This window comes from Loxodonta africana, chromosome 3 (assembly GCF_030014295.1).
Source record: "Loxodonta africana isolate mLoxAfr1 chromosome 3, mLoxAfr1.hap2, whole genome shotgun sequence".
NCBI lineage: Eukaryota > Metazoa > Chordata > Mammalia > Proboscidea > Elephantidae > Loxodonta > Loxodonta africana.
In genome coordinates this window covers 49,955,091-49,970,259 of record NC_087344.1, presented here as the reverse complement: position 1 = coordinate 49,970,259, position 15,169 = coordinate 49,955,091, and the positions used below count along the sequence as shown (strand labels likewise).

Sequence of the window (15,169 nt, the reverse complement as noted above, 5' to 3'; positions counted from 1 at the left end):
TGGACAGGGCTACCCTGCAGCTTTCAAGTTTACTGTATTCAATTTAAGTAGCCAGTCCAGATGACCACAGTCAGTGTTGCCCAAGGCTATGGGACCTACTTTGGGAAACACTGCCCAAGCCATAACCCTTCCTATGGAGAGCAGGGCTTTAACTTCACTGCTGTATCCCAGAGCCTAGAATAGTGCCTGACACGTAACAGGAGTTCAAAAAATATTGCTGGAACAGAAGAATCCAGTTGGTTCAGCAGCACAAACCAGGAAGCACTCTACACTGCAAGTTAAGGTCATGCTTCATGCTTCAATGCCTCAATCACCTGGGGTGGCTCCCCTTGGCCAGGATGTAACCAGCCTGAGAACAGTGAAAATAAAAACCAAGTTCAGGTGGAGTATCAACTGCGGGTCCAGCGCTGAGGACAGCGCAAAGGCAGCCCCTGTCTTCAAGGACTTTAGCTAAATTTAGGATCAAAGCTAAAAAGGGGAATTTATTGGAAGGTCACAGTGTCTGTCATGGAACTCAAGGGTAGTATTATAGCTGGGCTTACCACAGGACAAGGACCAAGGACCGGGGAGTCATCAGGAAATGAGGCACCCACGCCTGAGACCTCATTTTTCCTGTCTGAGTTAGCATCACTCTCTCTGCAGAAGTTTCCCATTTCACTCACTTATGGTCTGGCATGCTGATCCCCAAATGGCTCTTAGCTCCTGTTCCACATGACCCAGCCCGCCTTTAGAGCCCAGGACCCAATGCCTGGGAGAGACTGGCCCCGTCCTGCTAGGCTTCTGATTGGTTCTCTTTGGTCAAGAGGACACATACCTCAGGCCCAATCAGCTCCGGCCTGGGGGGGCGGTGGGCGGGGGGTGGAGGTCACATGATGCAAAGATGGCTACCAAGATTTATCCTTCAGGGTGGGGTGGAAGTCTTAAGAACCCTTAATGAGTTCAGGTTTTTTCTGTCTGCTCTTTCACAGCCCCAGGGACATTTTGGGCCCAAGACTAGACAGGCAGCTTGTATTTTCTCCCTCATCTCTGCCTTCTTATATTTACCCCAAGAGCAAAGGCGTGGTGCAGAGTAAAGGAAAGGGCTAGCGTCTTCCTTCTGGTTTTTGGCTTTTTTTTTTTTGGGGGGGGGGGATAGTCAGAAGACAGAGTTCTGAGGATAAGGATAGACCTCAGTGGCATCACTAGTGGGATGTGGACTGCATCAGGTGACACTGTCAGGCAGTGACACTAAAATGATGGTCTACGAAATTTTCATGCAGGGTTTCAGCCGAAATTTACTAATTTTTAAAAAATATCCCTGTAGTTAGTTATAACAACAAAAACATTTTTCATAAGCCCAGCTTAATCTTATCAATATACCTACAAGGCTAAAAATCTATGCTAATTTACTTTTTTTTTTTAATGCCCTCTAGTCAGAGCTGTCATCATAACCCAATTACAATGACGCTTCGAGTCGTGTGGTTTTTTCTGCACCTGCTACAAGCAAGCACTGTTTTTTTTATTGCTGTTGCCGGTGTTTTTATAATCGCTGATTGTGTCCAATTTTCTGGTGTTTTAGCTACGATATGATGGTAATTAGTATTTGTGAACCTATATCAATAATTTTTTGGAGTTGCTGATAATGCTATAACTAATAACGTCATAATTCAACGCAGAAAGATTTTACAAAATAATTTTGTTGTTCGTATTCATATAACCTAAGAAATATTACATTTGAACAATGTACAACCATATTTATCACACATTATTCTATGATTAAAACTAGTAACATTAGTACAAAAAACATCACTAAGGATTTTGTATGGTCTGGTTCGGGAGGAGGTCCAAGGGAGGAGGAGTGATACCATGAGTGACTGTGCTGGGTGACACCAACTAAAGTGACACCACTGATAGGTCTGTACCAATGAGCAACGGGAATGAGAGCACCTGGTGGAATTTAACTTAATATTATAGGTAATTTCCTCACCTTTCTAGGCACCATCTCAGGCCTCCAGTCTATGGTTCACATTTCCAGCTAACATTCTCTCTGCCTTCATTTTAGACAGAGGTGAACCTATACACTATGTTTTGCATATCACATTGTTGTTCTTAGCTGCGCTCAAATTGGCTCTCGATTCATGGTAACCCCTTGCACAACAGGATTGGACTGTTGTGATCCATAGGGTTTTCATGGGCTGATTTCCCAAAGCAGGTGGCCAAGCCTTTCCAGTGCACCTTAGTCTGGAAGCTCCAGTGAAACCTGTTCAGCATCACAGCCACACGCAAACCTCCACTGACACACGGGTGGTGGCTGAACATGGGGGATACTGGCCAGGAATCGAAGCGGCGTCTCCTGCATGGAAGGCGAGTTATGTATCATATATTCTCTGAATCATATGAATAATTTTCCATGTGATCATTTCCACACATACAAAACAGTCGGGGTCCCCAACTGCTATTCCCACAGCACTCCCACCCTCTAGGGAAAGTCACCACAGCATGCAGGTACAAAGGGCCCTAGTGTCTAATGAGTTGAAGATCGAATCCAGTATTACTTTCCTACAGTCACTATAAAAAATGACCACAAAATTGGTGGCTTAAAACAACAGAAGTTCATTTTCTTACAGCTCTGAAGGCCAGAAACCCAAAATCAGTGTCACTGGGCTGAAAACAAGGTGCTGGCAGGGCTGCACACCCCCTGGAGGCTGTAGGGGAGAATCTGTTCCTTGCCTTTCCCAGCTCCTGGAGGCTGTCTGCGTTCCTTGACTTGTAGCTGCATGACTCCAAGTCTCTGGCTCTGTGGTCACACTGCCTTTTCCTGCGTGTGCGTGTGAGAGAAATCTCCCTCTCTCTCTCTTAATTTAATTGCACCTGCAAAACCTTTACCATGGGAGGTAACTGTCTTAGTCATCTAATACTGCCATAACAGAAATACCACAAGTGGATGGCTTTTACAAAGAGAAATATATTTTCTCACAGTCTAGTAGGTTACAAGTCCAAATTCAGGGCGTTGGCTCCAGGGGGACGGTTTCTCTCTCTGTCAGCTCTGGAGGAAGGTCCTCGTCTTCAATCTTCCCCTGGTTGAGGAGCTTCTCAGACTCAGAGACCCCAGGTCCGAAGGACATGCTCTGCTCCTGGTGCTGCTTTCTTGGTGGTATGAGGTCCCCAACTCTCTGCTTGCTTCCCTTTCCTTTTATCTCTTGAGAGAGAGAAGTTGGTGCGGCCCACACCCCAGGGAAACTCCCTTTGTGCGGCCCACACCCCAGGGAAACTCCCTTTACACAGGATCAGGGAGGTGACCTGAATAAGGGTGGTGTTACAATCCCACCCTAATCCTCTTTAACATAAAATTACAATCACAAAATGGAGGACAACCACACAATACTGGGAATCCTGGCCTAACAAAGCTGACACTTATTTTTGGGAGGCACAATTCAATCCATGACAGTAACATCCACAGGTTCCACTGGATTAGGGTCTGAGTGTCTTTGGCGGCCATTATTCAACCCAATACAAGCTCCAAACCTCTTTCTCCCTCAAAGAGGGTCAAAGATGGGCAGACACCCCAAAAGATGCCTACCCAAGGCCAGACTAAGAGCACTTTTAGAATGTTGTTTCTCAGCTCCCTTGGGACCTCACTATTCTCCTTTGTTTTCCCTCCCCCTTGGCCCTTCCTTAGGAAGAAGCATAGGGAGAAACTGGTGAGCAAAGTCCAGGCAGGAAAGGATACACAGAAAAGCTCAGGTTGGCTCAGAAGTGGGCTGGGGAACAAATCAGCTCTCTAGGACTCCATTTCATGAGGCCGGATTTTTGTCTCTTCTTTTTTAAATAATTTATTTGCATAAAGAAAGTGAAAGGTTGGAACTGTAGGTACTGATGCCAAGACTGAGATAAGAAGGTAATTTTCACTTCCTCACTGCTGCCTCTTCCCTCCCGTGGGAGCTTGTTAGGAAACATCCAAACAATCAAACAAACCCATGGCCATTCCCTCTGTTATAGAGTAGAACTACTCCACAGGGTTTTCTTGGCTGTAATCTTTATGGAAGCAGATCTCCAGACCCTTCTTCTGTGGAGCAGCTGGGTGGGTTGAACTGCCGACCTTTAGGTTAGTAGTTGATTGCACCACCCATAGCTAAGCATCTACTCTTCCAGCAAAGCACCTAGTTGCATAGACCCCTCAGCAGGCCCACTCCATGCTCGACAATACCAGGAATCCACCCTCTGGACTTGTGCTCCAGGGTTAAGACCTTGGCCCCAGACATCTCTGCTCCCAGCTTTAGTAGTCTCTGATTCCCTGGGCATTTCTCACTGGTGAAACTGCTTTCCTGGGCCCCAGAGGTAGTCAATGTCCCCACTCCATGAGGACACACTCACCCACCCCATATACTCATATAGCTTGTCAGTGAGCTCCCTGCCTGGGGCCAGTTGTCAGGAGTGGGATGTAGGAAGAGATGCGTTTAAAGCCCACGTAGAGAGCTGCTGTCTAAACAGCCAAAACTTTCTGTTGGGCACATGGGTCACTGGGGCCAGTCTCAGGTCTCAGCGAATGGAAGTCCTCATTCACGTCTAGAACAGCTCTTTACACAAAGCTGCTCAGGCCTTGGAGCTGGATGGCCTGGGTTCAAATTCTAGCTCCGCCACTTACTAGCGGGCTATTTTAATTAAACTAAGCAAGCTAACCTACAAAATCTCAATAATACCAGGCTTTTTTTTTTGTAGCAGAGTTTAAATAAGATAACTTAGTTCAGTGCCTGGCACATATTAAGTGTTGAGTACTGGTGGCATAGGGGTTAAGAGCTACAGCTGCTAACTAAAAGGTCGGCAGTTTGAATCCACCAGGTGCTCCTTGGAAACTGTATGGGGCAGTTCTACCTCTGGCCTATAGGGTCGCTGTGAGTTGGAATCGACTCAACAGCAATGGGTTTGGTTTTGGTATTTTTGGGGTGGTACAAGGAGTCCTGGTGGTGCAATGGTTAAGCACTTGGCTGCTACCCCAAAGGTTGCTGGTTCAAACCTACCAGATGACCCATGGGAGAAATACTGGCAGACTGCTTCTGTAAAGACTTATAGCCTTGGAAACCCTATGGGGCAGCTCTACTCTGTCCTATAGAGTCACTATGATTTGGGATCGACTTGATGGCAGTGAGAACAGGGATGGCACAAATGGTTTGTGCTTGGCTATTAACCAAAAGGTTGGGGGTTTGAAGCCGCCCAACGGCACCTTCGATAACGCAAAATTGCAGCCACTTGAAAACCCTGTGGAGTGCAATTCTACTCTGAAACACGTGGGGTTGCTATAAGTCAGAAATGACTCGACAGCAGTGGGTTCAGTTTTTTGTTTTACATATTAATTTTTATTATTGATATTTCTCCTAAGGGAGTCAGTCTTGGAAGAGCTCCTAAAGCAATTCAACACCCAAATGAACTACATATAAAATATTTTATTATGAAAAGCACAGTTGCGCGGCATTTTAGAAGGAATAGAACATCTCATACGGCTTTCCTTCTTTGCGGTTACGGGAGAGTTGTAAAGTGTACCAATTAGGATGATTATATTATTCATCGTTTGCTGAAGTTCATCAGGCCTTGGCCCTCATAGAACCAACACCTTCGTGGGCTATGAGAGAGCCACCACCTGGGCCTCACCCCTTGCAATCATCTCGCCTGTTTCGCTCAATTAATGAAACGCCCCACGCCCTTTCTCCAAAGCTGAGTCATATTTCCTATCCCCCAGGTGAAGACTCCAGTGAAGAAAGCAAAGGCAGCACTTGTTTTCTTCTGGAAACAAAACAGTCCTAGTGGAAGCAACACAAAACCCACCATGATCTAAACCAGTCGCTGGGTGTCCTTTCTTACTCAGTAAGAGGAGTGTTCTTGTCACCAATTCTGAGTTGAGGAAAGACGAGAGAGAAGACACATATGACAAGCCCTTTGACATGATCCATAAAACATGAATCCAGAGGCACCTCTCTTCCCAGTCTGCCTGCTAGATAAGGTCCTGTGGGACATCAGAGTCACCCACATACACAGAACCCCCCCACCCTGCCCACACCCCACCCACAGAGTTAAATTTGCATCTGGCCCACCTGCTCCTTAGTGTGGCTGAAGTGGCTTTGTGTGGAGTCTGTGGTGCCAAGGGTGTGAGAGGACCACAGGGCAAATGGCTGAGGGGACACTCAGTCGGGTGGCCGGGCATCTGGGGCCTTCTCCTGGACCTCGTCGTACTGGGGAGGAGGGGTCAGGGGCTCGATGGAGGGAGGAGGCACGTTCTTGTCTGGGAGGTTGATCCTAAAGTCTTTGAGGTGAAGCTTTTCGGATTTAATCCTTCGAACTTTCAGAGGCTTCAGGCGTTTGGCCAGCTTGGAGTTCTGTCTGTCGGGCGGGTTCCCCGGGCTGGTTTCCACGTCTGCCCTAGTGGTGGTGGGCATCGTCTCGTCCAGCCCTGTCAAGGACTCGTAGGAGGGGAGGGACATGCTCATCCTGGGGTTCTGGTCCAATTCCCTTGCTCCAGAGTAGTCTCTGTTCATCACTTCCTCATAACTGGGAACGTAGTACCTTGAGGTGACCTCTTCCTCCTCCTGGCTGCAAGACAACAAATAACAACAGGCAATGTTAGCACCTGCTTAGACCACTTCAGATCACAAATAAAAGGACTCTAAAGCTCACGTTGGCACTGGGTCCACCAGACCTCATACCCTAGCCATGTAAACAACCAATGAGCCCTAAAAGCTAACACTTAAAACGTTTGCTACGGGCTGGGCACTGTTCTACGGACTTTAACATATATGAACCAGTTCAATCTTCTTAGCAACACTATATCGAGGTCAGTGGTGGTTCAGTGGTAGAACTCTCGCCTTCCACACAGGCAACCCAGGTTCAACTCCCAGTCAATGCACCTTCTGCGCAGTCACCTCTCAGTGGGGGCTTTGTGTGTTGCTATGACGCTGAACAGGTTTCAGTGGAGCTTCCAGACTAAGATGGACTCGGGAGAAAGGCCTGGTGATCTGCTTCCGAAAATCGGCCCATGAAAACCCTATGATTCACAATGGTCCAATCCTGTTGTGCGTGGGGTCACTGTGAGTTGTGGGCTGACTCAACAGCAGCTAACAACAATAATAATGCTATGACATAAGTATATTATTATCGCCATTTTATGGATGAAGACACTGATACACTGAGGCTAAATGACTTAGTCATACCTTTAGGAAGAGGGCAGGAAATAAAGACCACACTCTCAAGTACTACACTCTATTATCTGGATGTTAAACCCCTCTTGCCCTAAGCCTCACACTTAATAACAAGCAGGATGGGCTACTCCAGTGCCCAGGAGGTCCTTTGGCCAAAAGGCAACATAAAAATGTAGCCGCCAATTTGAAGCAAAACAGTTGTCCCCAGGAAGAGAAGGAATTATCTAAAAATGTACACATATTTCAAATTATTCAGTAATTTTATTTTGTGAGTTCAACATGAGACTCAAAGGACAGGTCAGTTCCTCAACCTTATTCTCACTTGACTGTGGAAAGAGAAAACTGAAAAGGCAGGATGAGTTTTACACATTGTTTTTAGTGCCCTTGAGTCCCCCCTCCCTTCCCCAAGTCTCATGGTGACTCCATGCACAACAGGATCGGACTGTTGAGATCCATATGGTTGTTATGAGCTGATTTTCTGTAGATAACCAGGCCTTTCCTCCTAGTCCATCTTAGGCATCATAGCAACAAGCAAGCCTCCACTGACGGATGGTAGCTGTGCGTGAGGTTCATTGGCAAGGAATCAAACTAGGGTCTCCCGCATAGAAGGGGAGAATTCTACCACTGGACCACCGATGTCCCCCTTTTAGACATTAAGTAGGGAATAAAGCCAATAACCATTTTCCAGGACCTTACACTTGAATCTGGGAGGTGGCGATGGCCAACATCAGAAACTTCATTTAGTTCTACATATTAATTAAGGTCCCTGGGTGGCATGAGGAGCCCTGGTGGGACAATGGTTAAGCACTCGGTTGCTAACCCAAACATCTCTCTGTCCATATTAACCTCATTGGCCTAGCTGTCCCCTCAGCCTCCTTATGAACTCTTGTGTGCTCGCGACTACGTACATACCTGTTCCCGTAGAGTTGATTCCAACTCATACTGACCCTAGGGGACAGAGCAAAACTGCCCCATAGGGTTTCCAAGGAGTGCCTAGTGGATTCCAACTGCCAACCTTTTGGTTAGCAGCTGAACTCTTAACCACTGCACCACCAGGGTTTCCATGCTCATGACTAGGTGGGGTAATTATGGGTGATTGCTTTTTCCTTCTTTGTTCTTTTCTAAATAAGCATGTATTATCTTTTATTATCAGAAAATTAAGTTCAATTTTTCCAAAACAAAAACAACTCCACTCTCACTATAAAGCTAAGACATGCTTTTTGTAGAAAATTCAAACAACACAGAAAAATCTAATAAAGGAAAAACATCCCCGTGATGGTTAATTTTATGTGTTAACTTGGCCAGGCCATGGTGCCCAGTTGTTTGGTCCATATTAATCTCATTGGCCTAGCTGTCCCCTCAGATGCTGTCATGAAGTAGTTACATGTTGTTATGGACTGAATTGTGTACCCCCAAAAATGTGTGTCAATTTGGCTAGGCCAAGCTTCCCAGTATTGTATGGTTGTCCACCATTTTGTCATCTGATGTGATTTTCCTGTGTGTTGTAAATCTTAACCTCTATGATGTTAATGAGGCAGGATTAGAGGAAGCTATGTTAATGAGGCAGGACTCAATCTATAGGATTAGGTTGTATCTTGAGTCAATCTCTTTTGAGATATAAAAGAGAGAATCTAGTAGAGAGGAGAGGGACCTCATATGCCCAAGAAAGAAGAGCCAGGAGAATAGTGTGCTCTTTAGACCCAGGGTCCCTGCACTAAGAAGTTCCTAGACCAGGGGAAGATCGATGACAAGGACCTTTCCCCAGAGCTGACAGAGAGAGAGTCTTCCCCTGGAGCTAGCTCCCTGAATTCAGACTTTCCGTCTCCTAGACTGTGAGAGAACAAATTTCTGTTTGTTAAAGCCATCCACTTGTGGTATTTCTGTTATAGCAGCACTAGATAACTAAGACATGTGTGATTAATTAATTGACCTTAAGAAAAGCAGATCACCCTCCATAATGTGAATAGGCCTCATCCAATCAGGTGCAGGCCTTAAGGGCAAAAAAGGAATTTTCCCTAGGGAGTATTCTACCTCCAGACCATAAACAGACATTTTTCCAGAAACTTCTGCTCTTCCTGTAGCCTGACCTATGGATTTTGGGTCACAAGACTGGTGAACTCTCTAGCTTATTGCCTAACCTACAGATTTTGAACTTGCTAGTCCCCACAACTGTGTGAGCTAATTCCTGAAGACAAACCTCTCTTTCTCTCTCTTTCCATATAAAACCAACCAGTTGCTGTTGAGTCAATCCTACCTCACGGTAACCCCATGTGTGTCAGAATAGAACTGACATACGGTTTTCAGAAGTAGTTCGTCAGGACTTCCTTCTGAGGTGTCTCTGGGTGGACTTGAACCTTGAACTTTTGGTTAGCAGCCAAGCGCATTAACCACTTACACCACCTAGGGACTCCTTCTCTGTACCTTCCTTCCTTCCTACCTACCTACCTACCTATCTTACTGGTCCTGTGTCTCTAGAGAAACCTAAGGTAGTCTCAGATCCCACCACCTGAAGATAAACACCGTCAACGTGCCAGTATATATCTTCCCAAATCCCTCTCTAATCCCACATTCGCATTGGGACCTTACCAAAGATGCTCTTTTATAACCTCTTTAGTTCAGTGTTGGATATGGTCCCACATTAATAAATATAGATGAAAAACAGCTGCACAGAACTCCACGGAATGGATATGTCATTGATTTGACTCGATTGATGGATACTTAAGCCCACTGCCGTGGAGTCAATTCTGACTCATAGCAGCCCTATAGGGCAGAGTAGAACTGCCCCATAGAGTTTCCGAGGAGCGCCTGGCGGATCTGAACTGCCGACCTCTTGGTTAGCATCTGTAGCACTTAACCACTATGCCACCAGGGTTTCTGATGGATACTTAGGTTGTTTCTAAGTTTGTGCTATTTTAAACAATGCTCCCTTGTATACTTGTGAGATTGTCTTCCAAGAATAAATTATTAGAAATAGAATGGATAGCCACACACATCTTTAATACTGTCCCTTATTGTGACACTTCTGCAGGAAGGTTATGTCAATTAATACTCCCATGAGCAACCCATCTTCCCTACAACTCTTCAACATCTTGGCCAATAGGATGCAAAATATGACTAACGATGTTGAAGATCTATTGGTTGAATATCTATGAAAAACTTGTTCGTCTCTTTTGTCCCTTTTCCCACTGGTGTGTCCATCTTTCACATTCATCTGTAAGGGCCCTTTTTATAATGGAGTAGTAACATTTATCCTATCTTCCCCAAATGATCGCTTATATTTTAAAATTATTTGTGGCATTTCCATTCAAATAGAATACTTCCTCCCAATTGTACTGGATTGAATTGTGCCCCCCCCCCAAACATGTCCAAGTCCTAACCCCACAGTACCTGTGAATGTGACCTTATCTGGAAAAAAAGGCCTTTGAAAATGTAATTAAGTGAAGGATCTCAAGATGAGCGTATCCTGGATTAACCAGGTGGGACCTAAATCCAAGGGACGCGTCCTTATCAGAAGATGTCTTCGTCATCTAGTGCTGCTATAACAGAAATGCCACAAGTGGGTGACTTTAACAAACAGAAATGTATTTTCTCACAGTTCAGGAGGCTAGAAGTCCAAATTCAGGGCACTGGCTCTAGGGGAAGGCTTTCTCTCTCTCTGTCGGCTCCGGGGGTGGTCCTTGTTCTTTGGTTCCCTGGTGATCTTCATGTGGCCTAGCATCTACCTTCTTCCATCCCCGCTTGCTTCTCTGCGCCTAATCTGCTCTTGTTATATCTCAAAGGAGTTGGCTTAAAACATACCCTACAATGCTAATGGACCCTTAACATAACAAAGAAACCCATTTCCGGATGGGATTATAACCACAGGTATAGGATTTACTACACATATTTTGGGGGGGACATAGTTCAATCCAAAACAGAAGAGGAGAAACACAGGGCAGGAGTCCATGTGAAGACAGAGGCAGAGATTAGTTTTGGTGCCACAAGCCAAGAAACGCTAGGAGCCACCAGAAGCTGGAAGAGGCAAGGACGGATTCTCCCCCCTGGAGCCTTCAGAAGGAGTACAGCCTGCTGGCACCTTGACTTTGAACTTCCGGCCTCTAGAGCTATGAGAGAGTAGATTTCTGTTGTTTCAAGCCACCAGTCAAAAACAGAAACGAAACCCACCACCGTGGGGTCGATTCCAACTCATAGCAGCCCTAGGGGGCGGAGTAGAACTGCCCCACAGGGTTTCCAAGGCTCTAAATCTTTATGGAAGCTGACAGCCACATCTTTCTCCTGCGGAGCGGCCGTTGGGTTTGAACCATCGATCTTTAGGCTCGCAGCCGAGCGCTTTAACCACTGCACCACCAGGGCTCCTTCCTAATTTGTGGTAATTTGATTTGACAGCACTACCAACCTTCTTGAATCCAAGCATATATATACAGCACGCTGGATGAACAGACAAGCAACCAGTCTGGGAACCCTGGCCACCCCAGATCCCGTTAAGCTTTACCTGGGGCTGTCAAAATCCTGGCACATCTATCATTCATTTACGTCACCTCATTTAGGATGCTCTGCTACAGAAGCGCTGTTATTTGTAAAATTATGAACTGTTTCACAAAGCCTTAGTGGAAGCAAATAGGGGCTGGGGTGGCTGCTTGGCTGCTAACCAAAAGGTTGGCTGTTTGAAACCACCGGCCACCCCTCGGGAGAAAGATGCAGCAGTCCACTTCCGTAAAGATTTCAGCCTTGGAAACCTTATGGGGCAGCTCTGCTCTGTCCTACAGGGTTGCTGTGAGTCAGAATTGACTCAACAACAATGGGTTTGCTTTTAAGGGAAGAAATTGTGAATGCAAAGCCTCCTAGACTAAAATATTCTAACCACTGAAGCATGTATATATGAGCGTGTGTGCCCACCCTCTGGTCTGGGGGGTGGACGCCCCATCCTCACCTGTCTTCCTCCTGGACGCGAGGCACGGCCCCTGCCTGGGGCTGGATCCCTGCGATCTCCTCGCCGTGCTGCTGCTTCCTCTTGTCCCGGATGCTCAGGCAGATGGAGAGCAGCAGCAGCATCACCCCGGCCCCAACCAGCACATAGGCCACAGAGAAGGTCTTGCTCTTGAGAATGCCACTGCCTATCTCGGTCTTGTTGTTCCCCTGGCCCGTCGGCTTTTCTGTGGCACTGAACCCCGGCACCAGGTTCCACATGGCCATGATGACCCCTAGGACCAGCATGCCCAGGCCGATGGCAGTCAGTGCATAGTGTGAGCCGTTGGCTTTGGACTGGGCCATCATGCCAGCTGGAGCAGGGAAGGCCCAGTGAAAAGAAAGAAAGAAAAACCCCAACAGCAGCAAGAACAAAAACTTCTTAAATGTGGTCAACAAAATCTCTAGCGTCACACTAAAAAAATATCAACCAAACTCTTGAAGGATGGTTCCAAGTATACGTGAGACATCCTGTGTGGACAGCTGCAGCCGAGAAGTCTGAAAGGCAAGCAGAAAGAGGAGAGAGGAGTGAGCTCTGATTCAACACGCTCCGCTGGAAGGAGTTAAGGGGCAGTGCTGTGCTACCGGCTCCCGGCTGGGCCTCCCTTTGATGCTTTCCAGATGTCTTCCGCGCATTCTCTGAGCCTGCAGAAGGGAGGCTGGGCTGCCTACCCCCACTCCAAAAGGAAAAGCCAGACCTTCCCTGCAGGAGGCCAGAAAGGTCAGAACTGGGGCCAGTCAAACATTTTGTGGAATTTAAAGGAGTGGAGTGGAATCTCAGCTCTCACTGGGTGCAGCAAGGAGAGTGAACTCATGGCATGAATGAGCTGTGATCGAGTCTTAATGGAATCACCTGGGCGACAGCATCCAGCCCATGTTCAAATAGCCTACTGCAGTCAGTGCACCATCCTCAATGGCTCCCCATTTCCTGCAGGAGAAAATCTAGATGCCTTAGCATGACCTACAAAGCCGCCTTAACCTGGCTCCTGCCTCTCCCACTTCCTCTCTCTGTATCCCCCGTCAGCACTTCTGCAGTTTGCATCCCTCGCACCCTTCTTTGCACTCCCCTCCAGCTCCCATGTGCTCCCAGAAGCCCCCCAGCAACTATGGGGGCAGTCTCTTCTTCCTGTGACTGCACCTTCCTCATCTGTGAGCCTGGCACATACCAGGGACTCAAAAAATGTTTGCCTACTGAACATTGGTGTTTGAATGAAATGAATAGAAGCCACCCAGCAAGACATGCTTCCCTTCACCCACACGGAGTTTTCCTTTTCTTAAAGAGGCAGAAGCCTGCGTTCCCCTCCCCTGAGCTCTGTGCCCAAGCTGGATGAGAAATCCCCTTCCTAGGAAGCAGCTCAGGGACCTTGTGCCAAAGGGAGCAGCCAGCAGTCCTGGGATTCCATGAGCAGCTGTTGGCTGGGTGTGTGGGCCAGAGAAGCAAGTTGTCTTAAGGATTTCAGTTAGAACACTCTCAGGGTCCAAGGAGGGGGAATGAGCCATGCTCCTTGCTGACCACTCCTCAGCCAGTTATTCCTGAGGCAGGCGCCTTTGGAGAACAGTAAAACTTTACAGATGTTTGGATGGGCACGGTCCTGTCTTCAATTCTGTGTGCTTTCCAATCTTTCCATGAAGGATGGCTAATGAGGCTGCCTGAAACCCGATGCTGCGAAGGTATTTTCTCATCAAACAACTGGCTTAATCTGGCCACTCTGTTAAAGATACTATAAAAACATTTGGGGCAACATCACTGAACAGCTTGAAGCTTGTTCCATCTTCTTTTCACTCAGCAAACATTGATTGGGCATCTACTATCTGCTAAGCAGTGTGCCAGAAACACTGATGAGCAAGGTAAGGAGTGGTGGGGCTTCGCGGTCAGCAGAGAAACCACCAAGGAGGAATAACAAAGTGGGAAGAAAGTACAGGAATTGGGGGATTAGGTAGCAGGTGTCCTAAGCCAGCCCAGGGGACACAGGAAGACTTTGTGGGAGAGAAGCCCTCTGGTGTAAGGGGCCTGCGCTCTACGTGTACTATACCACCTATGTGCACCCAAGTACGCACACATCTGTAAGCACAAGTGTGTGAGTGCACGTGTGTGTATGCATGCTTGTGTGCAGGGCACTGAACACGAATCCTGCTGCAGACAGCTGGAATGGGACCACTTGGCAACTGTCTATAGTACACACAGGGGTACTTGTTTCTGAGAATATCACTCATGGCCAGTGGCTTGGTCATCTGGTGCTCCTATAACAGAAGTGCCACAAGTAGATGCCTTTAACAAAGAGAAACTTATTTTCTCGTAGTCTAGTAGGCTAGAAGTCCAAATTCAGGGCTTTAGCTCCAGGGCAAGGCTTTCTCTCTCTGTTGGCCTTCTCATCAATCTTCCCCCAGACTAGGAGCTTCTCCATGCAGGGACCCTGGGTCCAAAGGATGCGCTCTGCTCCTGGCACGGCTTTCCTGGTGGTATGAGGTCCCCAACTCTTTGCTTGCTTCCTTTTTATCTCTTCTAAGAGAAAAGGTGGTGCAGGCCACACCCCAGGGAAACTCCCTTTACATTGGATCAGGGATGTGACTTTAGTAAGGGTGTTACAATCCCACCCTAATCTTCTTTAGCATAAAATTACAATCACAAAATGCAGGACAACTGCACAATACTGGGAATTATGCCCTAACCAAGTTGATACACATTTTTGGGGGGACACAATTCGATCCATGACAGCCAGCAAACATGAGTGAGGGGTTTGACAGCCGCAGGGATGCGTCAGTTCTGCCAAATGGATGAGACGAGATCAGACTTTGAAGGGTCAGTGGCGAGAGGTGCACGACTCGAAGTAGGAGAGACGAGAAACCCATTTGTTGAGCACCTGCTGAGCGTCCAACAGGCAGGCCCTGTACATGGAGCGTTGACACTGCGTTTATTAGATTCAGTAACTGGGGCCACTTTAACTTCCCTCACCCATACCCCATGGTAATTCTCAAGTTCAGCTTTGCCTTCACTGTCACGTGGGTAAAACAGGCCTCAGATGAGAATCAGGCTTCTT

At 47.1% G+C, this 15,169-nt stretch overlaps 1 protein-coding gene across 1 annotated transcript in view; it reads right to left on the bottom strand.

Annotated features, from left to right (window-relative positions):
- Positions 1-1,100: 1,100 nt before the first annotated feature.
- The window catches only part of TMEM51 (transmembrane protein 51), a 77,930-nt gene continuing 63,861 nt past the window's right edge, over positions 1,101-15,169 (bottom strand). Inside the window, exons 3-4 of the mRNA XM_003413456.4 lie at positions 12,097-12,629; positions 1,101-6,561 (exon numbers count right to left, since the gene is read on the bottom strand). Coding sequence (XP_003413504.1) covers positions 6,156-6,561; positions 12,097-12,440 — 750 coding nt within the window. The 5' untranslated portion in view covers positions 12,441-12,629 and the 3' untranslated portion in view covers positions 1,101-6,155. The remainder of the gene's footprint in view (positions 6,562-12,096; positions 12,630-15,169) is intronic.